The 25,229-nt window shown below is 34.9% G+C and overlaps 1 protein-coding gene across 1 annotated transcript; it reads left to right on the plus strand.

Moving 5' to 3' along the window:
- On the plus strand, positions 23,732 to 25,010 carry LOC104776577. Its single transcript, XM_019239954.1, has 5 exons — positions 23,732 to 24,300; positions 24,382 to 24,519; positions 24,621 to 24,739; positions 24,800 to 24,911; positions 25,002 to 25,010. Exons 1-5 carry the CDS (start codon positions 24,160 to 24,162, stop codon positions 25,008 to 25,010), a joined length of 519 nt encoding a protein of 172 aa, XP_019095499.1. The 5' UTR covers positions 23,732 to 24,159.

The following is a 25,229-nucleotide window of genomic DNA, read 5'->3' on the forward strand; positions in this document are numbered from 1 at the left end:
TTTTTTTTTTTTTTTTTTTTTTCGTTTTTTTTTTGTCGGGAGAGAGAGAGATACGTCGTGCTGCTGCTATTTTACTTCGAACGACGTCGTTTCAAACTCATGGTCAAAAAGTTTTAACTCATGTGGTAAACCGAACAAACCAAAATATTTAAACTGAAACCAAACCAAATCAAGGGTCAAAAAGTTTTGTGTAAAAAATTCACAAAACCGAAGCAAAATAAATCAGAACAGTTTAATCGTATTGATATTCTGGTTAAAAATTTATTTTACATTTACATTTAAAATCATACCTTAAATAAACTAATTTTATTTTACATTTACAACTGAATGAACAGTCGCCTTAAATGAACTAATTATTTTACATCTAATCCGATTTACGTGTGATTACAATTTGAAGGTGGAGCAATGCAATTCTTGAATGACAAAATGATTTAAGTGCTATATGAGTACAATTAGAAAAATATAATACTAATATAAATGGATAATATATTTGGTATTTTTATAATTTTAAACATTGATTCAATATATAATATACGAATAATAATAATAAAACCAAAAATACAATTGATTAATTGTCATTTTATTTAGATATATCAACAATATCTATTTAAGAACATAAAACTATAAGCACTAAACATATTGGACATATGACAACAAATGAAGACAACTTCTTATTGAAGTATGAACAAAAAAATAACAATTCTTCTTTCTCTGGAGGGCAACAAAAAAACGGCTACAAGCCTTTTATGACGTTTTAAAACTCTTCAAGACTGATGTGTTGTCTCGTGTGGATCTTCTCGATGAGATCAAAAGCTTTAAATTACAACATCTTCAAAACAACATCCTCGATTCTCTGACATCTTCAGGTTTGAATTTCAAATTATCTCTTCTTTTCATCTCTTGTTCATCATCTCCTGTTTCTAATTATCACTTCTTCTATGTAGTGTTCATGGACGAACTAGAAAGTTTTGTTGACACAAAAAAGATGGTTTCCAACACCCTTAAACCACAAAAGCTTTTTCTTTCTCGGCAACAAAAAACGGCTATAAGCCTTAGAAACGATATCGTCTCAAACTCACGGCGAGCATTGTCATAGTTGTCTTGAACAATACGTAAAAAAAATCAGGTCGTCACTTGGAACAATTTGTGTAACCGAAAATTTAAACCGAACAAACCAAAATGTTTAAACTAAAACCAAACCAAATCAGGGTCAAAAGGTTTTGTGTAAAAAATTCATAAAACTGAAGCAAAATAAATCAGAACAGTTTAATCGTATTGATATTCTAGTAAAACTTTTATTTTACATTTACATGTAAATCATACCTTAAGTAAACTAATTTATTTTACATTTACAACTGAATCAACGGTCGCCTTAAATGAACTAATTTTTTTTGTTAAAGGTTTTATATATATACTTCCTACCTCCTAATACATGCAATTCCAGATACTTTTATACACATATCGATACAAATTTAAATTAAAAAATGAAAGAATAAAAACCAGCACGAATAGAGGTGTAACAATAATATGCTATAATAATTGTCAGAGTGGTATAAACAACTTCCTATACATTCCTTGCTTTAAAAAGTCTCTCTTACCACCGATTACACTTTATAAAATCGATATGTCCATGTTCACTGTTTCAATTAATAACTAATTGCTGCAACATATAGAATCTAATTACGTCTAATTCAATTACTTCTCACTTAATTTTTTGTATACAGATTATTTTTGGAACCAAAATATAAATTAGATATATATAATTTTGTTCTTTAGATATTTAAATTAACAGTTTATAATGGTTAACAATAACTATTCTACAAAATTTTAATGAAAATCATATAATTTTATTTTAAAATTATGTTTATGTTTTTTTTTTCTTTCAACATAAATAGAATTATATATATTTATATATATATATATATATATATATATATAAAATCTTTAGTACTATATATTTTTATGTTCTTATTAATTTAATAAAAGAACCCAAAACTAATCTTCGATTAATCCCGTTTAATATCTAATTTTTTTGTTGGGCTCTTTTGTGTTTTGATAAAATGTTAGTTTAACTATATACATGTCTTCAAAAGTATCTTTACTGCAATTTTAACCATGGTACAAATCACTTGATATTTTAAATGATAATAAATCGAGATCCTCCACCGAGAGACTTGTTTTCAATTATATAATTATTCATGTGTACTAAGTCTGGGCATAAAAACCGTACCCGAATATTCAATTCGGAACCCGACCCGAAAAACCGGGTTCGGGTTAGGTACGGATTTGCCTATAAAACCCTATTAGATTCTATTTTTTAATACCCGTGGGTTTAGGTTAGGGTCGGGTAATACCCGGTACCCGTTTGGGTACCCATTAAACCCGAACATATAAACATATTTATAATATTTATCATTAGTATAATGCAAAATATCTAAAATATTTTGTTATGTAAGTCAAAATTTAACTAAATTTAATTATATTTTTTCGGGTACCCGGTAGTTCGGGTACTAATCGAGTTCTAAAATTTGTAACCCAAACCGACCCGAATCCGATAGTACCCAAACCGAACCAAACCCATATATCTAAAAATACCCAATGGTTATATATTTCTAAACCCGTTTACCCGAACCCGAATGGGTAATACCTGAACTCGAATGGATAATACCCGAACCCGAACGGGTTACCCGAATGCCCAGCCCTAATGTGTACATATAGGAAATTATTTATACTCTTACAATCTGTACACAAGTGCATGTGTGTGTGTTTATTTAATATTACTATGCTTCTTTGTTATACATATATTTCAGTTTGATCGATTCTCCACCCTAATTGTACAACAAGATTGTTCATCCACTTTTTTTTAGATGAATAGACTGAATGATATTCAACTAAATTTTATTCAACCTAATATTTTTAGTTTATTCAATTTTAAACAACCCTTTGCACCCATTATATATTTTTTCCTGATATTTTTTATTAAAGGCAAATGGGTGCAAATGGTTATTGAATAAATGTTTATTCTAATATTTTTAGTTTATTTAATAAAAAATTCGTAATTGTTTAGTTATAATACTACATTTTAATTTGTGATAAAAAGTTGTCATAAACAGTGACAAAATTGTTATGATAATTTAAGTCATAAAAATTGTAATGGTATTATGACATTTTTTGTCAAACATTGATTAACCAGTTAAATATAGTTTTACATAGAGAATCATCATTGTATTTTATTAAGGTAAATACAAACTAATATCTTAAAACTTTCTTTTGTAAACTAAATCAATTACATCGTGAACATTTCATAATCCTTAAGTTGTAACCTAATTAAAGAATATACCTAATCGGCTAATCTAAAAATTACTAAATAATATACCTAATCAATTACTTCGCTTGTATTATTATATTATATATAAAGAATATACCTAATCGACTAATCCTTAAATTGTAACCTAATTAAAAACTCTATTACTCTTTTTTCTGTCCCTTTGTTTCTCTGGTTCTTCCCTTTGTTTCTCTAGTTCTCACCAATGCAAGGTTAGAGACCATTTTTTTTAATTAAATTATTAGATTTATATTATGCAATCAACCATTGAAATTATCCTTTTTCTATTGTCATGTTCCACCACTTTGTTAACTTTTGTATTGTGATGTTCCACCACTTTGTTAACTAAACTAAGTCATCATAACCGTATATACTACACTTGGCGAGTGATTTGGTTGTGACTAATCTAATGGATATATAAAATTGTATATGTATAGATTTTCTGTTTGACTATTTTAATCCATCTATATAATAGTATATATAAAGGATTTGAAGTGATATCACATTTTTTTTTTTGTCAACTGAGTTTTATTTATTATTGATAGAAGCCTATCACCCAAATCATTCTACAAACAGTATCTAGTGGACTTTGAAGAAATTAAAGCCCACAAAATAAATCCAAGATTAAAATCCTTCGAGAAGGGAAAAGAGAGAGCAAAACCAACAACTCTTCAGCAGTTCAGCTCACATGATGCGTCACACGATAAAAGACACGTGTTGATTACACATCCTTCGCTGCATTAGACTCAACTTCCGATGATTTTAGATCGTCGCCGGAAAAACCAAACTCCGAGCAATCAAATCTTCTGTTGATCACCGGTGATAACAATCGCAGATCACCAAACTGAACTATCCACAACTGATTACTTGCCCAATTGAATCTCTGGTTCCTTAACCATAACAACGAAACGGTAATCATAACAAGCAAAAGAAATGAGCTTTTAATCAGGAACCTGACACTATCAAAACCAGAACTGTCTTAAACCAAGAAGATCGGCGTAGAGATATATGACAATAGAACTTTCTCCAACACCGGAAAAAATCCGGTCATTATTAAAAGGAAAACAAGCTATCGGATAAAAACAGAGAGGTCCGATGTACGGCTGAAAAACACAGCTTGCAAAAACAAGAACTGGCCAACGTCCGTTGAGGTAACCAGACACTGCCAGACAAAAACCGGCCACCACCACTGAAAAAGATAGTGATGCCGGACGAGAGAACCGATAACGGTGCTATATAAGCCACCGAACACTGGTCACGGTGCTTTTTTCAGACTAAATAATCCCGGCGCTAAATAATGCCGGTTAACCGGTGCTAAATAATACCGGTTATCGGATAACGGTGCTAAATAATGCCGGTCCGATAACGGTGCTTTATTCTCTTTTTGCCACATATATATTATAATTTTTGGCCACATATTTATTAATTATTAGATATGTGCCCCATACTAATAATTCTCCTGGATCCGCCCCTCCCTAGGAGTGAAACACGGGGATAGCAGTTTGATGACGTGCCGTCCTCAAATTAGGTTATCAAACCGGTCGATAACTGGTTCTGTTAATAATCCAGTTCGATTAAACAACACTAACCTCACCCTAAGAAAAACATTCGAAAAAAAAACTGATTTAAAAAGAAACCATGATTAAAACCGCTGCAATAATATATAAGCCAATTCAACGCCATAATGGCACCAAGAGTCCCCCCAAACACTTCAGTGTTGTTATATACAAACCGAACAGACATTTTAAGAAAACATATGTGTTTTTGGTGTATTAACAACAATGAAGCGTTAAAGGGAACTCATGGGGACATTTGACTCTCTTCTTCTAGCTCTTTGATCGATCCTGATAAACAACGCTATAAATAATTGTGCCTATTTATATCATTTCAAAGGGGTCTCCGATTCTTCCTTCATAATTCTCAATTTGACCCCAAAAAAAAAAAAAAACTATAGTGGGACCAATAATCATATATCCGAATCATAAAATCAAAGAACGTGTGGAAATTTGAAAGAGATGAATCGAGTCGAAATTATGGGTTTCGTTAGATAATTGACCGAATATTTATATATTGTGTCCCTAAGTTTACTTGAAATGTTTTGAAACGACAGAAGTATTATATTCTCTGCATGGGACTCTTTCCTTGATACGTCTTTTCTCCTTCATTTTTTTTTATTGCCACTCACCCACCAGTCACCACAACAATGCTCTTAACTAATATTCTCCCATTGAAGTTTACAGTTTAATATGTAAAAGAAATATTATAGTGAATTACTTATATACATATAACCTACAAAGAAAAATGATCAGGCCATTTAATTACAATTAATTTCAATTCCCATGCAATCCGGTTAAACACCAGGATTCCCATGCAATGCAGTTAACTGTTGCATGTGTTTTATGGTTTCTTTTGATTAGTACGCTCTTCGTCTAATTTTTTTTTTTTTTTTTTATGATTATTATTGTATTTCGTATGGTTTGCTTTAACCATATTGTGATTTATGCCTTTTAACAAAAAAAACCATATTGTGATTTCTATTTGGTTCTTTTACCATTCAAGCACGTTCGACATTGTTAAAACTATACAAGACACGGAGTCCACAATTTCTTCTAAGGTTAATCAGAGATCCGAGTCGAAGTCTATACATCTTCCCTTCGAAAAACATTTTCTCCCTCTGTAAAAATCGAACTAGGGAACTCAAGATGCACAAGCTTTGATGAATTCGAAATTTTTGCAACTAGCTCACAACTTCTTTAGTTAACATTATCCATAATCCTCTTTATGTTGCTAACCTACATGGATGTATATATGTTTTATTCCCGTTTGTTTGTTCTCACTTCTCAGTGCCCAAATGTAAAACACAAAATTTAAAATTCAGATTTTCGATTCAGCTTTTTGTTGTTGTTGTCTTCTTGTTTTATACTCACACTGTCACAGAGACATGCATTGTTCTATGCACAAGCTTTTATTGCATACAATGAACTTTATCAATGTAGTATACTATTATTATTCAGCTTAAGATGGTTTAATATATTAATTTATTGGCATGTTGCTGTAATTTTTATTTATTAATTTGGATGTACATATGGGAATTACGAATAAAGATGGAAATAAAATACGTTTCTTATCTATATATATACTTGGAAGACTTAGAGGATATTCCCCATATCATTTGAGCCAGAGATAGAGAGAGAGATCAAAGGAAGATGACCCAGATAAGCATTTTGAATATAGACGCATACTGGGGTTAAAGGAAAGAGCAAGAGGGAATATGAATTCTAATGAAAAGTCCTCAAGACTTTTCACAAGAGATAAAAGGAGATTCTTTTTAGGGTCATTGGCATTTAGACCTACTTTCTCTCAATCTTATTGCACTTAGACCTACTTTTAACTATTGCTATACTTTTGTCAAGTTATTGGCTTAGGTGTCAATTTCTCTTTCCCAAACTGCCCTGAGACTTAATGTCTTCATCCAACTGTTAGTTTAGATCTAATGGCTGAAAATAATAGTAGTTTCAGTTCCCTTTTTGGACGACAGGTTGGATGTTTTATGAGTTACAATAAAGTGAGACAGGTTGTGGATGAGAAACGTGAAGCTGCTGTAGGGTTTTGGGAGACATGGCTGCGCAGGTATGTGTTTGGCATTCATGTGGATAGGGTTTTTTCCGATTTATGTAACTTGTTATTTGTGGATGGGTGAGTAATCGGGTTTTATGAAACGTAATGCAGGATAATTTCCCTTCTTACTGTGTCGTGATTTCCGGCCTTTGGAGTTGCTCGAGGGATGGCGTTTGGGGGTTTAAAGTGAATAACATGCTTTTGTCGCGTGTAGTTCCTTTGACGGCGTCGGCGAGTTTAGTTGAATTGGAAGATTCGGTGGTGGCTGAATTCGATTTGGTGGAGAAGAAGGCGACACTTAGCTACTGCATCCCTACATTTATGCAATTGACAACGGGGGTGAGGACGCCCCCAGTTGTTGTGACTACTAATGTTGGGCTGGAGTACTATATAGGGATGTTGCGTCTGAACCGAGGGTTGAATTTGTTTGTTACGTTTGAAAATGTTAGGAAAAGGGCTAATCATGAGGGTTTGATAGTCTCGAAAGAGGGAAGTCACAAAAAGCAGAGCTGTGGTTCGTCATCTGGTCTTAGTAATAGTGCAAGTGAAGAACTTATTTTGGGAAAAGCATGTATTGTCGGTTCGAAGACAGTAGTTATTGAGACTACTCAAGTTGATGATGATATCATGGCTGGAGTCGCAGAAATTGAGGGAAAAATTAAGTGCGATAGGCTTAACAGAGGGGATGTAGAGGCTGAGGAGAAGAGGAGTGATTCAGGAGGGTATGTAGTTACAGATAGTTATGAAGATGTTGAAGAGGAAGAAGAAGTTGAGGTGGCAGAGGTAACCATTACCCCAAAAGACTATGATAAGGAGTTTTGGGGGAATTTCATAGGAGATCAGTTTGGTCGAGTTAATGTTGCTGAGGTTATGTGTAATACATTTTCATGTTTTGACCATATGGTGTTAGTAGGGGCTACTCCTTTAAAAGAAGAAGAGAAATCGAAGACAAGTTTTGATGTGAGATCTGAAGAAGCAAATATGGGTCTGAGATCTATAGACGGTGAACTTGCTGCGTCGGCCACGTGGTCAAATGTTTGTGGACAGAGGAATGGCTCCGCCGTGGACAGTAAGAAGCTAGAAGATATTGATGATGAGGAGTTCGATATCCCTCCTCTGTTTGACGACACAGAGTTTGAGAGGGAAGAGATCCCAGATCTGGACTTTGAGGATGATGGTAAAGAACTTTGTAAAGGGAAGTAGTTTGCAAACAAAGAGGATTGCCAGATTGCGCTCAATGGACAGGACATGAGCAAGCTTTGATTGCAGGAGATCAACTAGAACTTCCATGTGCTGCGAAAGGAAAAATGCAGAAGAGTCAAAGGGTTGTTATAAGGGGAGAGCTCAAGATTTGATAGAAAATTTACCAAAGTGCTAACCCAATTCTGAGGCCTCGCAAGTTGTTTGAAAATGTGATTGTTAAGTTCGTAGCCACATAGGGTAATGTGTGTCCTGCAGTTCGTATCCACACATGGTTATTTTCTTGTTGTGTCAAACTCAATGGAAAAAAGTGTAGTAAGTAGGATATTACGTGTTAGGGGATGATTTAAGTGTTTTCTTCATCAAAGATGCCAGATCTTTCTCAACACGAAGTAAAGCGTTAGGGCTATGTGATGGTCCCTTGCAGGCATATCCATTACAACAAGTAGAAGGGTAGCTTCTTTTTCAGAGAGGGCAGCCCTTTCTGTTGGTCGCGCAGGAGAAGAATCGCTGAGAGAAACATATTATGCGGGCGTAGCATCGGTCTGTCGAGAGAACAAAATAAAAGGTATAAGATAAACCCAATAGTAGGGCTGGTTAACTCCAAATAAAAAGGGTGAAAACGGGTTCCATAGATTAAAACCTCGCTGTCGTTGCTGTCTGATTCCTTGTTATGGATGGGTGAATGGCAGCGAGAAGAGTTTGATGTATTCAATGTGATAGTAAGAAGACTTATATGTAGTCAAATATGTTGTCTATGTGGATAGGGTAGTATGGATAGTAAAGATATAGATGCAAAATTTGTTACCTGTTGTTCATCGCTGTTAGTTTTATTAGTATCAACAGCAGCCTTGTCCTTGTCCTGGCTTACATCAGATACCTAAAAAAGGAAGAATAGTAAATGAACGTAGATAATAAGGACAATAGCTGGCGAAGGTGGGGGTAGAAAAGCATGTGGAGCAAAGCATTTAGATATTTTTTGATTACCTGTGGGTCCTCGGTGTCAGATGACTTCGAATCTACCGCGGCCTTGTCATCTTCCTCGCTCTCACCAGAAACCTACAGAGGCAAGACGATGAAAGGATCGTCAATAAGAAGGAGAACTGGTAGATGAAAATGGACAGGGTGACTCGGATGGATAGTTCGGAATGGATAGATAAAAATTGATAGTGAGGACTGATGACTTATAAATTGACATTTAAAGATGAATTTAGACATGGATAGTTAGAAATGGATAGTTAGGAATGGATAGTTAGTAACTGATAGTTGGAAATTGAGACTTCTAAATTGGTTGTTCTAATTGGATTGTTATAAGTGGATAGTTAGAAATGGAGTGTTAGATATGGATTGTTATAAAATGGATTGTCATTAGTGGATAGAAAAGAGCTAGATTGTTACCTGCTGGTCGTCGTTGTTTGCTTCCTTGGACCCAACGGGAGACTCATCGGGGAGACCTGAAGAAGTTATATGAGTATAAGGAGGATAAATATTTGAAATATGAGAGATAACACTTTAAGTAGGTTTAAACCTCATGACGATATAGATTCAACGCAAGACAAGGGGCTTCTAATACATTAGCAGCATCAATATTCTGAATGATATGCGCATGAGTACAACAAGTTAGAGTGGCAACCTCTGAGATGTTTGGTTAGTTGAAAGTTCATAAGACAGGTAGTTAAATACCTCGATCCCCTGAGGTTCGTTGTATGGAACATAATGCTGACTAGAGTTGCCTATGAAGTCATTTAACAATGTGGTATACGGTTGAGGTTTGGTGATAGTGTCATACAAAGGAGATCCCTCCTACCCAAAAGTTGGTTAGATAATAAACGGTGTCATACAAAGGTAGCTTTAATACTAAAGATGGAAATGTCGCTAACCTTAGTTTCGGTGTCATAAACGGGTTTGATACCAGAATCCGAAACAAAATCAGGGGACACATCCTGAGTTCCATAAGTGTTAGTGGGAGGAATGATTTCAGGTGAAGGATCCTGCGTAATTAAAGAGAGAGCTCAATGTTAAGGACAATGGTTAGTCACAATGCAGGTATGAGTGAATTACCTTGGTACAAAATGGGTGGATATATTGTACCCAGTCGTGATCGCTTGATAGAATATCATCAGGAGAGGTAACTGGTTTGGTAGGAGATAAGTTAGCAGTTGGTAATGGTGTCCTGATGGTTACGTTATCTGCCACATCATCGGGAGCGTTAGTAGACTGATCTTTTGGCACACTGGATGCTGCGGAATCCTTTTTGTTTGGAGGATTAAAATGTGCAGGTTTCCTTAGTAACCAGAGAGGGCATCGAAGCCGTTGTCTAAACCTGCTACGGACTCTGAGTTCGTTAATCTTTGCCTGAAGTTTCTTATTTTCAGCTTCTAATATCTTAAACTTACTTTCTGTAGCTTCTTTAAAAGACTGGAACTCTTTCTCCCAAGCCAATTTGAAATCAGCCACCCAGTCCTCGTCAGTATTTGCATTGAGGACGCGGGGCCTCCTAGACATTGAGGAATAGGGTGTTGGTGGATCGTGTTTTACACGAAGTTTTGAAGAAACTTCTTTACGCCTTGGCACAATGTGTTTCCTGTGTATGCTTGGCGCCATCTTTTCAGGGAAAGATATCAATGGCAAAGAACAATCGCCACCAGGCCACTCTTTCTTTGTGAAAATGTGCCCTTGTTCAATTTTAGACTGCAAATGTGCAATCCTTTTATCTTTAACTTCATCGTCCCACTCTCCCTAACCGGGTTCCGGTGGAACAATATCAAGATAAGGGGTTACTGATAACTACGATTGTGGATACAAAATAAAATTTTAAATTGTATCCATGTGGATATGGTGAAAAAGTAAAATGAATAAAGAACTTACGTCTGAATAATGCTCTACAGATAATACATCAGTTAGCGGTAGATTGTTCTTTGGAAGGCCAATTGAATCCCATTCCAAAAATGTATGTGGATCACCAGCCCCTTGTATCTTATCAAGTAAGCCAGAGATGTTACGGTATGCGAGCAGTTGAAGGGCTAGAGGGAATCCATGCAAACGAAAAGTCTTCTGTTGCAGCTTCGCAGTGAAACTCTGTAATGGGTCCACCGGTTTAGGAACATTGGCCTGATGTCTAGCTCTTTTAGCCACTGGTTTTGGTTGGGATTTCAAATCAGGTCTCACTGTAGAAATAGTCTTCAGAAAAGATTCTCTACCCCAAGGGAATGCTAGGAACGAATCAATGTCTTCAAGCATCTCGACATACTTCCACGTCGGTCTATGGGTTTGGCTGGAGGCAATCAGTACACCATCAACAATGAGAAGAAGAGCAAGACGAAGCTTTCGATCTTGATCAGTGATGGCAGGGTTTGCAAAAATATTGTGGACATCAGCTAAAGTTGCCTTTCGATCTTCCCCAATCAACTTGTCCCGGTAACATTCACCATCAGCATAAGGAGTAGGGTCATCTTCGGGGTCGTAGTCTTCAGGAAATTCGCCACAAGGTAAACCAGTACCACCTCCAAACTCTATCAAGGAAAATCTCATGGGGTATCCACCAAAAACAGTCCACATTTCGTATTTTTTTTTGGATAGAACCTGTCTACAAAGGAGAGAGTGGAGTAAGTTACATGATATAGAGGACTCAATAATCCGAAGCCTGAAAAGAGACCCCAAACTAAACCCAAGAATCCTCTCAAATTCCGGAGTGCCTTTAAGAACCTTGTATATGGCGGTGAGGATATCTGGCCGAGAGTAAACATTAAGCCTAGCATCAGGGTGACGATCTGTAGCGAACATACGGCGTGGGAGAAGGTCATCACAGTCGACGGATTCATTGTTGGATGTACCAGCGTAAGCGCTTGACGAGGGTTTGAAGAATCGAGAAATGTGACGGTTATTTGCCATTTGCATGGGAATGAAGGGGTTCCGACAAAAGGGGATGAATGTTGGGGTTAAAGATTGAGAATTTGGGGAATTAGGGATTGAGGATTTGGAAAATTAGGGATTGAGAATTGAGAATTGAGTATTTGGGGATTTAGGGCTTGAGCATTTGAAGATCTAGGGTTTCGGAAATTGGGGGTTGAAAAATTTGGGAATGTTGGTTGATTTTAAATTTTTACTTTTATCAGGTTTAAAATTTTGGAGTAAAAAACAAAAAAAATTGAGTAACTACAGTGAAATGGGTTAGCTATAGTGATTCGGTTAGTTAGTAGTTCAGTTAATAGTTCAGTTAGATTGAAGATTATAAGGGTAAAAAGAAGTGAAGGCTATGTAAAAAACTTGACAAAAATATACCAATAACTAGAAGTAGTTCTAAATGCAATAAGATTAAGAGAAAGTAGGTCTAAGTGCAAATATTTCTTGTTTTGTCTTCGCTACACTACACTACAGTTGCATGCAACTCCGTTATTTAATTTGGTATTCTCTTAGTAATATTGTTGATATCAGTTCTCTACAAACAAATCCAAGAAATTGGCTAATATATTGACATTTGCTTTTGTTTATTTTATATAAAAAGAAAGAAAAAAAAATCGATTGCTCATTGATATATTGCATTGAAAAGCTGAAGTCAAATAGATGATGTCAGAAACTCAGAATCAATTAAGTACTGACTTATATGCATGACGAAATAAGGTAGGAGCACTACTAATGCTGCATTACATATTTACATAACTGATATGACTACGGTAGGATTATTTTTTTTACTAAAATCATTAAATTTCAAGTTGTAATTGTTAATTAATTTTATATATTTTATATGATGTTTAAGATTGTATATTTTGATTGTTAATTCTACGATTTAATCTGGGGTATACAACACAATAATTGATTTTTGTTATAAATTAATTTATAGTATTAATATATTTTTATATTATTAAGTTGTACCTGTTTGTTTATAATAATCATGTATATAGAGGTGTTTGGTTCTCATTTCTTTTTTCTTGGACCACAGCGGGCCAACCCGCTAAGACCGCAGTCGTTAAAGTTATGCTAAGCATGTCCCCAGCCTAAATTTTATATTAATTATTCTTTAAAATTTTAGTGGCAAAGATTTTTTTTTTTTAAATAACTTATAATATTGATATTTTGTAAATATCTTAATTGGTACAAATGAAATTTCCTCACGTTATAACCTATTTCATGTATTATATATACATAACTATGTAAAAATATTACTTATATATAATATATTTATTTTAATCATATATTTGTAGTTTTTGGGACAACCCGCCAACCGCAGACGTACCTTGATAAAATCCGTAATCCCGATAGACTTAATTGTGAGGACTGTCTTTTAACAGTACACGGCAGACCTATATTTTCTATATAAATAATATTTATAGAAATTTATTACTATTTAGTATATAAAGCCGATTGTCGTAGCGATGGATTATTGACATTTTAAATTTATAAGAATATTGATCAGAACCCGTCCCATAAAAATTTAAATTAGTAAAGTTTATTAAATAATATATTTTTTATACCTTTTATAAAAATTAATTAGCTATATAGATAATAACATTAAAATTTTAGATAAAACTAAAAATTTTGAATTAATTGAATATGATTGATTGGAGCGAATATAGATTTTCCTATATTAGAATGGCGAAAATTTTGTTTAGTCTTGCAGAAAATTAGGCTCGGAGTTGGAGATAATTTAGGAACATTTTACTTGATTGATAGGAGGATATTTAATTCACATACCTTATTTATGCATATTTCGATTTTATCTTTCAATTTTTTAAATTTTTTTTTAATGATAATGACATTGGTTGTAAATATCTTCAAGACAAAACTGCTGGAAAAATATTAATATAAATCATTCTCTATTTTTTTTTATGTTTTACATTCATAGATGATAGATCACGACAATTACCGCCAAAATTTATTATATGTTACTTGCAACAAAATACTTCTTGCAAAGAAAAATACTACACAAAATAACTCATTTGTTCTTTTTTTTACCTTTTAACTATGTTTCTTTTAAGTTTTCACAATCCCACATTCTATAAAAAAATTTTGAATAAAATGTAAAATTTATTCGAAAAAACTGTTTACATCAAGGTGCAGCAGGTGGTTATACTCGCTTTTGTTCAGAGATTGCTAAAAAGAATACAAAATTGTTTGCAAATTCTGTGGAAAGAGAAAACTTGTTAACGTGATGCTAGCCAGAGAGCCAGACATCCTTGGTAGCGATCATTTGGCTGGATGGAGAGGAGCCTGTTGCGTACCTGTCTGTCGAGCTGTTGAATGAGCAAAGAAGAGGCGGATGGAGTTTCCCCATGACGTCTGTTGTTTCGTTCTTTTCACAAGAGATGAACTGCAGCTTGGAAAACATACCTCAGCAAAAACATAGTATCCTTCCCGAGAGTTGTATCCGTGAGGAGCAGGAGGACTGAGTCCCAGTCTGTGGAGAAGGAGTTTAGGAGGAGCTTCGAAGTGAGCCCTGTCCAAACTTCATTAGTGTAGGAGCAGGTGAAAAAGAGATGATTGCGTGTTTCGTGCGGGTCACGGCATAAAACACATGATTCATCAACTTGAGACGTCCATTTCTGCATTCATTCACCTGTCGTGAGACGATTAAGTATTGCAAGCCAGGCCAAAAAGGAGTATTTAGGTGTTGCGTGGGTGAACCATACACCTACATACCAATTCTTCTGCGGTTTAGCAACTCAGATTGTTTCCCATGTCTCTTTCGAGTGGAAAGAAATCTTATACCTATCTCCGTGACCTTTCCAGAGGATAATGTCCTCTTGCTCCGCCAACCCCCTGTTGCGTTTATTCGTGATTACCCCCTCAATTTGATTCAGGTGGTCGACTCGGTGTCTTCGAGTTCTGTGATGTAAAGCCTCAGCAACAGTGGCGAGTAGACTGATCCCCAAATCGATGCATCCCCTCTGTCCCGTAATATCCAGGAGACGACCATGTGGTGACCAGTTATCATGCCAAAATGAGATACTCTGTCCATTATTAACATCATATTTAATAAAATCTGAAGCGATACTTCTGTATTTCAATAATTTTCGCCACATCCAAGAGCCTGCAGTAGAGGTCTCACTTGTCGACCAGAAGGATCCATGTTTCAACAAGTAAGCGCGAATCCATTTGGTCCAAAGGGAATTGGCATATAGGATTCGCTAGATAAGCTTGAGACAGGTGACTGTGTTTACTTCCTATAATGACCGCAGACCCAGTCCTCCTTCGTCCTTTGGAAGGCACACCTCCAACCATGACACCTTTGCTTTTTTTGTATTGAGAGTAGGTCCAGACCATAGAAATGCAGAACATAAGCAATCAATTTCTGCGAGGCAGGCACGTGGTAGACGGAAGGCAGACATCCAAAAGTTGGTAAGACTGTGAATAACCGAACTGATGAGTTGTAGGAGACCCGCAAAAGAAAGGTGTCTTGCTGTCCAGCTTCCTATTCGCTCCCTAATTCTTTCAATCAAGGGAGTGTAGTCAGAGGTGGTCATACACCTTTAGGAAGGAAACCATATTTGAAAAAAGACTGAATAGAGGATATGAAGTCATTTTTCACAATGGACCAGGTAGATTTGAGGAATTCAACGGTAAAACTATCGGGACCGGGACTTTTATCATTTGGCATAGAGAATAGGGTGTCCTTTATCTCAACCTCCGTTACATCCTTTGCTAAGTGTGCTCTATCAGCATCAGAACACCGATAGCTCAGTAACGAACTCAACTCTTCTTCTGGAATCCCCTGATAGTGAGACAACTTATGACCCAGGAAAGCATGAAAAAACCTCTTCGCCTCAAGTTTTATGGCCTCATGTGTATCAACTATAGAACCATCAGAGCATACGATCTCGCGAATCGCATTTTTAAGCTCACGAATCTTGGCAGTGTTGTACAAGGCCTTATTGTTTCCATCACCCACCTTGAGCCAATAGAGTTTGGACTTCTGCTTCAGGTATTTTTCTTCTAAATCGGAAACAAGTATCCAGCGGTTATAAGCAACAGCTTCCTGCTTCATAGCCAGCTCTGTTGGATGTTGTAAGGTCGCCAACTGAGCTTGGCATAAATCCCCAAAAGCCGCTTTTGTCTTTTTAGTCAGATCACCAAGTGCCTCTTTACTGAACTGCTTGATGTGTGGCTTCAGAGCTTTGAGTTTCTTCGAGAAACGGAATAATGCAGACGTTGAGTGATACAACGGTTCAGTACTATCCCAGAACTCCTTTACCAAAGGCAAAAACCGTTGATCATGTACCAAAGCATTGGTGAATTTAAAAGGCTTTCGAGTTTGTGGTGCATCAGCACCAATTTTAATGCGACATCGTAGGTGGTCCGAACAACCCCCAGCTTCAAAGACACTGTCTGACTGTTGGTACTTCACAAGCCAAGAGGCATTGACCAGAACTCTGTCCAGCTTCTTACAAATAAGACCATATTCTCGCTTGTTACACCAGGTATATGAAGGACCATGGGACTGCATATCGTTAAAATAACAGTACTGCACAACGTCTTGAAATGCTCTCATACCCGGAAAGACCATAGGCTGGGCGTCATGAAGGGAATGTTCATCGATCTTCAATATTTCATTGAAATCTCCTATTACCATCCATGGTTTATTTCGGATCATTGGCGAATCCTGGTGGTGCTTCAGATCCTCCCATAAAAAGAATCTCAATTACAATTACTAGTATGAGCACTATCTATAATAAGGATATAAAAAGAATCTCCTTTATATCTTGTGAAAAGTCTTGAGGACTTTTCATTAGAATTCATATTCCCTCTTGCTCTTTCCTTTAACCCAAGTATGCGTCTATATTCAAAATGCTTGTTTGGGTCATCTTCCTTTGATCTCTCTCTCTATCTCTGGCTCAAATGATATGGGGAATATCCTCTAAGTCTTCCAAGTATATATATAGATAAGAAACGTATTTTATTTCCATCTTTATTCGTAATTCCCATATGTACATCCAAATTAATAAATAAAAATTACAGCAACATGCCAATAAATTAATATATTAAACCATCTTAAGCTGAATAATAATAGTATACTACATTGATAAAGTTCATTGTATGCAATAAAAGCTTGTGCATAGAACAATGCATGTCTCTGTGACAGTGTGAGTATAAAACAAGAAGACAACAACAACAAAAAGCTGAATCGAAAATCTGAATTTTAAATTTTGTGTTTTACATTTGGGCACTGAGAAGTGAGAACAAACAAACGGGAATAAAACATATATACATCCATGTAGGTTAGCAACATAAAGAGGATTATGGATAATGTTAACTAAATAAGTTGTGAGCTAGTTGCAAAAATTTCGAATCCATCAAAGCTTGTGCATCTTGAGTTCCCTAGTTCGATTTTTACAGAGGGAGAAAATGTTTTTCGAAGGGAAGATGTATAGACTTCGACTCGGATCTCTGGTTAACCTTAGAAGAAATTGTGGACTCCGTGTCTTGTATAGTTTTGACAATGTCGAACGTGCTTGAATGGTAAATCACAATATGGTTAAAGCAAACCATACGAAATACAATAATAATCATAAAAAAAAAAAAAATTAGACGAAGAGCTTACTAATCAAAAGAAACCATAAAACACATGCAACAGTTACCACTTCAACGCCAGAATGTCACCAAGAGTCCCCCCAAACACTTCAGTGTTATACAAATCGATCAAACATTAAAGAGAAAATGTGATTTGACATTAACAATGAAGCGTTAAAGGGAACTCATGGGAACATTTGACTTGCTTCTTCTTGCTCTGTCCTAATATAATTAAACAACACTACCAGTACATGCCTATTTATACGTAACAATGCAAAGAGTCTCCACATGCTTCCTTTCATTTCCAATGAGATTTTTTTATAATGTGACCAACGATCATATATTCGAATCATATAACTAAACAACGTGTTGAAAAAAATGAAAGATGAATGGAGTCGAAATTATGAGTCGCGTTCTTAGAGATATTTGATAATATAATACGTCCTTTCAATTTTGCATGAAATAGTTTTGAAACGACGGAAAATTCTTTACAAGGACTCTTTCTCTGATGAGTCCTTTATCTCCTCTTTTTTAATTACCACTCATCTTATTCCCAACATAATCTCCGATCGATGATTTTAAAATGATCAGACCATTTAATCTCCCATGCAGTGCGGGTAAGCACTTTACACTGAAATATATATATATTTTTTTTGTTAAAGTACACTGAAATAATATGCAATAATATTGTTAGAGAGAGTGGTATAAACACCTTCGTATACACTTTTTTGTTTTCTGTGTTTGCAGTCATGCTTAATTATATCATAGTATTTGGTAGAATAGTTTATATATATATATTAATCTAATAAAACCATAGATTAAATAAACGAATTCTCTTAATTATAGGCTCTTTTGTGTTTTGGTAAAATGTTAGTTTAGCTATATACATGTCTTCAGAATAGCTTCATCACTGCAATTTTAACCATGGTAAATCACTTTTGATATTTTAAATGATTAATAAATCAAGATTCTCCACCGAGAGATTTCTAGTTTTCAATTATATAATGATTCCCTGTTTACATATAGAAAATTATTTATATTCTTTCAATCTGCACACAAGTGCATCTGGTGTGTTTATTAAATATTATGCTTCTTCGTTATACATATCTTTCAGTTTGACATATACATCATCTATGTGACATTTAGCTTTTTTTAATGCAATACATTTGTTCCATATCATGCCGTACGCCCACAGATGAGGCTAGTTAAAATTTAATTTTCCTAGCTTAGTTAGCTAATAAAGAACAATAGAACTTGTTAATAAATAAATCAATAAAAACTGGTTTTCATCATATCTTTTATCAAGGAATGACAAAATGTCAATATATTATACAAAAGTACAAAACTCACGGGTTTTATTTTTGTAGTGAGTTGATATCAACATCAATAAGTTTTTCTCCATATTGATTTGATAGTATAATAAGTTATTTTCTCCATATTATAGTATAATAAATTAAAAATACGAAAGATTGAGGAGCAGGAGAATGTACTAAACAAGAGAGCGATGGACACTAAAAACATATAAAACAGAATCTCTACGTGTTTGCATCCTTTCTATCTTGTGAAAACCCGTAAGGACATTTCTTCCAAATTCATATTCCTTTACTCTTCCCTTTAACCCAAATTTGCGTCTATATTCAAAATGCATGCCTTGGTCATCATCTTTGATCTCTCTCTTTCTCTATCTATCTCTGGTGACTGTCATATCCATAAAATATGGAGATTGTCCTCTAAAGCATTTAAATATAGATATAAACGTGACTTCTTTCATCTTCTCAAACCATGCATGCAAAGCCAATGTGTAACATTAAATTAAGCTAGAAACGTCATTCTTGGTTGGATGTCTCCTAGAGTTCCTCTGAGCACTTCATTGGGAATACAATTTTCATGTATGCTGATTACCCACTGAAGTGTTTGGGGGAACTCCCGGATCCATTCAACATATTTTAACCTAGCAAAGCGATATTAATTTTATTTGGTGTACATTTCCGTCTTATATAATCCATTTTACCTTATTAGATGTTTAAGGTTTTAATTGTTTTTTAAATGGCTTCTAGGTGGATGCATATAACAAACAACATACATTAGCTACGAATTTGTTTCAAAATTTCTTTGTTTCTTTTTTTTTTGGAAATTTGTTGTTACCTCTGCTAAACAGCCTGGTTTAGTCACTCGATCGGTTTAGTCCTTCTTCCGTAAAGATCAGTTTCTATGGTCAGTACTGGTTGCTCTCGATACCGCCAGTCTTCGAGTAGCTGTACATCACATACATACACCCCAAAAAAAAATATCAGTTTCGCCACATGCCCACGGACCACGGTCTTTAGGGCATAATAGAGATATTTAACTCACTTTATTATTCTGAAGTTGTATGATCATTACAAATGAGATTCATGTTAAATGGATATGAAAATGCCATGTGAATTTCTTTTTCAAAAAAAAAAAAATGCCATGTGAATTTTGTAGCAACCAAATGTATTTTAGATCGAATGGAAGCTGATCTCCGACTCTGAATTTGTTAGCTTTAACTTATTAAAGTTTTAGAAAACGATTTATGTTATTGGTCCGAAATTGCTTAACTTATGGTTTATAATCTGGTAATAAAGTTAAATAGCAAGAAAAGACTTTATTTTATTTTTCTCATTGTTGGCAGGAGTAAAAGATAAGAAGTAATTGGAGTAGTCGAGTTGTAGCCCCCTGCAAAGTTCCAGTTCTTGCTTCACCCCCACGAAACTTTAGCCTATGTTTCTAGCCACACAAAAAAACTTTGACAACGTATATCCCCACCTAATTTGAATTTCAAGTTCTATCCCAACATCTTTTAAATCTAAACATTTTTTGTCTAATCTATCATTTAACCAAATTAAAATTGTAATTAATACTTAAACCAAAAACCCAAAATGTAAACATAAGTCGATACCTTTATAAGTACCAGAGACAAAAAAATCGAGAGAAAAAAAAAATAGGGTTTATGTGGTTTCAGCAGTTGAGACATTGATTCAGCGAAGAGGATATCATTTGGTTCAAGGAAGTGCCTCGATTCTCAGGTTGCAATGAGGTAAGATATTTAAACTCTAATAGCATGACTGCAATACATGTTTTGTAATTTTGAGATGAATCCTTTATCTTTTCTCCAATATTAGTGGCGAAGAACATGATTATGAGAGAGAGTGGCGTCTTAAGATGTTGGAAGATGAAAGTGATCCAAGTGACCCAGACTTTGGAATTTCTGATTAAGACGACAATAATTCAAGTTCTTCCAATAGCGGATCTGATGAAGATGATGATGAAGAGTTGATGAACAAGTTTCAGTTAGAAATTGAAGATGATGTTGCTCAATTTAGAGATGAGCTGCCGATGCAGCATAATGCCTGCCCAGAAAGTGACAGTGACTCCGAACATGCCGAAGTGGTTCTGGTAAAACGAGGCCAACGGATCAGGCAAAGGGGAGATGGAAATTTACACTTTCAGCAAACATTTTCTAGTGGTCTTGCGTTTAAGGAAGCTATGCTAGATTATGCTCTTAAAACAGGAAACAATATTAAACAATCTAGGTGGGATCAGACAAGGTNAATTTACACTTTCAGCAAACATTTTCTAGTGGTCTTGCGTTTAAGGAAGTTGTGCTAGATTATGCTCTTAAAACAGAAAACAATATTAAACAATCTAGGTGGGATCAGACAAGGCTTGAATACAAATGTGGTATGGATGGTTGCAATTGGAGAATATATTGCTCACTAAGCACCAAAAAGAATATATGGCATGTCACAGTGTTTAAAACTCACCATAATTGCAGTAGAAACAGAGAGTGTTTGATGTTGACTGATCCGGTGATTGCGCGTTTGTTTATGGACAAGATAAGACATGATCCAGAGAATATGATGCCTATGAAGATTCAAGAGATTATTAAAGATCAATGGAAGCTCACTGCTACACGAAATCAATGTCAAGAAGCTAGAAAAAAATCATTGAGGTGGCTACAAAAAGAATATGAAGATCAGTTTGCACATATTCGAGGTTATTGCAAAGAGATCACTGATTCAAATCCAGATTCTATAGTAGAAGTTGAAACTGTTCACGGGCCAGATGATAAAGAGTTATTTGGTCGGTTTTATGTGTTTTCACATTCTGTTTAGATCTAAGACAAATTAGACAGAAAATGTTTAGATCTAAGAAACGTGGGGATATAACTTGAAATTCAAATTAGGTGGGGATATACATTGTCAAAGTTTTGTTGTGTGGCTAGAAACAGAAGCTAAAGTTTCATGGGACTAAAGCAAGAATTGGAACTTTGTAGGGGGCTACAACTCGACTACCCGAAGTAATTAAACCACTTGGTATCTTCTTTTCCACTGTATTTAAATAGTACTTAATCGATAGTTAAATAATAAATAAATAATCTAAACTATAAATTTTTTTAAAGTTAAATAAACTACAAAATTTATTTAAATAAATAAAATAAAATTCCTTACTGATAAGCAAAATGTGCTAAAGTGAACTAGCAAAATAAAATTCATAATAGATTGTTTATTTATTTCGCTTATTTTTAATTATAAATTTATAATTAAACCCAAATAATAATAATATGACAGTCAAAAGATAAGTTTCTGACCGTCGGTTTAAATAAAATAATTAAGATCGAACGGCGTAGTGCTGTTTTAAGTGCTAACAATCGCTACTGTTTTATCAAGATCTTCTCAAATCAACTAAATTACAAGTGACGAGGAACAAATTTTAGCCGTTTACACAACCTTCAAGAACAGATTCGGAAAAGATCTCACGATGCCATTTTTTAACTAAAGTAAAATAATAATACCTTTCTGATCGTTGTGCAAATAAATTAGTAATGAATAATTTCAGATTGAAAATAGCTACTAATATTTTTTTTAACCTTAAAATATAGGATGCAAATAGTTGCACAGTAGAAAAAATTGAAGAAATTGGAAAAAAAAGTATTCAAATCATTTAACTTGAAAAAATTGAAAAAAATTAATTAATTATATAACAAAATTATTCAAGTTGTTCATCTATTTTTTTAGATGAATGAATTGAATGATATTCAACCAATTTTATTTATTAACCTAATATTTTTAATTTATTCAATTTTGAACAACCATTTGCACCTATAATATTTTCCCATATTTTTATTAAGGGCTCTCATCTCTCTAAGAGAATCCCTAATCCATCTATCTCTCTCTAATCGGCTTTCATATCCTGCAGATAATTCTAGAGCTTTCAACAACAATCAAGTATTGTTGAGGTCCTTCCGTGATGTCCCGAAAGAATTCAAGACGGAAGCTCTCAGTTTTGAAGGGTTAATGCGAGAAATCAGAGCGTTCTGATTGGTTCATCTTCAAGATGAAATTCTCAGTTTTCTCACATCCTCACGTTGAAAACTCAACTCTTTTTTTTTTTTTTATCTCTGTTCTTTTAACTGGCGAATTTATGTTTTATAATATGATTTTTGCAATTTTTATTCAAGAAATAGAGATATCTTTTGGCCAAAGAGGATGGTGGGCCAAACCCTTCAAATGCAAACAATTCTTCCTTCTTTGGCAACGAAGATATGCGCATTCTTTGATGTTTTACAACTGTTCAAAAAATGTTCATTGGCTCGTGAGGTTCTATTTGAAGAGATCAAATACTTCAACTTGGCTCATCTTGAGGACATGATCCTTAATTCTTTCAGATCTTCAGGTTAGAATTCAGATTCAATGCAATATGGTATTACTATTTGGTACACAATATCATATTATTCGCCACATATATGTAACAATCCTTTTTATTATAAAATAAACCAAAGCAGGACAAAATTTCAATATATTAGCAAAATTCTTGAATTTATATATTGTAGAGACTAGAGAGAAGAATGATTTCAACATTAATATTGATATCTGAATTATTATTACCGCACAGAAAAAAAGACATTTAATGTTGATAGGATTAATTACAGAATAAAACATTTTATTCTAGATTTTTATGAAATTAGGACCCTTAGACCTTCTCCATCGGTGGGTTCATAGGAGAGTTTCTAGTGTATTTCGACAAAAAAATAAATCACAAGAAAAGAAAAAATCTAAGATCACCTCTTATGTAGTATACTCAAATTTGGTTTAAGAGACGCTACATGTCATCTATCTATTGGGAGGAAATTTTTTTTTGGGAAAGATCGATTTTATTTTTTTTCCTCTCTCTCTTTCTCTCACGATTGAATCCCTGAAACGAGAAAACAATCGATCTAATGGTTACGGCGATGACGGTAGTGATGATGATGAGATCGCTGCGCCGCCGAAACATTTGAGTTGGGCTCAGAGTTTGATCGGAATCCATGAGAAGATCGTAGATGAGTGGAAGAAGAAAGAGAAGAAAGGATCTGCTGGATTCATGGAGGAGATGACGAGGATGGAGAAGCTTGGTCACTCGTTGATTGAATTCGCCGATGGATTTCATTATCCGGCGGAGAAAGATGCTGCTGAATCTGCGGCGGCGCAAGTGGCGGAGATGGCGGAGATATGCCGGAGAATGGAGGAGGAGCTTGTGCCGTTACAGCAACAGATCAGATTAGTTTTTCTTGGTGTGTTAATAGGTTCCGTCCAATTGAGGCTCTTGGACACTTTGTGTTGTGGGCGTTTGATTGTATTCTCACAGATTTGGTGTGTTAAATTGTTGATGATCTTTTGTTCATTAGTGTTATTGATTTTCGATTACTAACTCCATCGTCTTGTGGCATTTAGGTTGCAATATTTGTTGCATTAGCAATGGTACTACGTAGGAAACCTGATGCTTTGACTAATGTACTACCAACTTTGAGGGAAAATGCTAAGTATCAGGGACATGACAAGCTTCCTGTTACAGTTTGGATGATGGCTCAGGTTTGTGTGTTTGTTAAATGATTGAGGGTCAAAGAGTGTTGAGAATTGTGTGTTTCTGCAATTTTATTCTGAAGTTTTGTAAAATTGTAAAATGTGGACAGGCTTCCCAAGGTGATCTATCTGTAGGTTTGTATTCATGGGCGCACAACTTGTTACCTGTTGTTGTTAATAAGAACTGCAACCCTCAGGCAAGGGATCTCATCCTGCATTTGGTTGAGAAGTAAGAGTCATACGTTTTCTTGTGATCTCCTTTGTTTGATATTTAATAACATCATCTAATGTGGACCATACTTGTTAATGAAGCTGTTAGGAAAGGAGAGCGACTGGTTCCTCCTCCTTCATTTGAGATGTTGATGCGTCTTACAATCCCCGCTTCATCCGCAAGAGTAAAGGTAAGTAGTAGTACTATTGGAATTTATGGAACAAAACCTTGACGTGTTTGTTGATTCTGATCACAAGCATGATTCTTTGATTGCACACAGACTACATAGAGGTTTGAGGCAATATATCCCTTGTTGAAAGAAGTGGCTCTTGCTGGTGCACCAGGAAGCAAGGCAATGAAACAAGTCACATAACAAATATTCACTTTTTCTCTGAAACTAGTTGGAAAAGGTATTATTATTCACAAACAAAATCTTGAATCCCATTTATGAATTGCACTTTTATTGTAATATGTATTAATGTTTTTATTATGTTTTGTATGTTTGAAA

The sequence above is a fragment of the Camelina sativa genome, chromosome 3, assembly GCF_000633955.1.
Source record: "Camelina sativa cultivar DH55 chromosome 3, Cs, whole genome shotgun sequence".
Classification (NCBI taxonomy): domain Eukaryota; kingdom Viridiplantae; phylum Streptophyta; class Magnoliopsida; order Brassicales; family Brassicaceae; genus Camelina; species Camelina sativa.

What these genes read in the sequence shown, in the direction of transcription:
- LOC104776577 (XM_019239954.1), top strand. Translation starts at nt 24,160, where the DNA reads ATGCCGGAGAATGGAGGAGGAGCTTGTGCCGTTACAGCAACAGATCAG. An exon ending in ATTGTATTCTCACAGATTTG is followed by an intron (nt 24,301 to 24,381) that starts GTGTGTTAAATT and finishes TGTGGCATTTAG; the next exon opens with GTTGCAATATTTGTTGCATT. An exon ending in ATCCTGCATTTGGTTGAGAA is followed by an intron (nt 24,740 to 24,799) that starts GTAAGAGTCATA and finishes ACATCATCTAAT; the next exon opens with GTGGACCATACTTGTTAATG.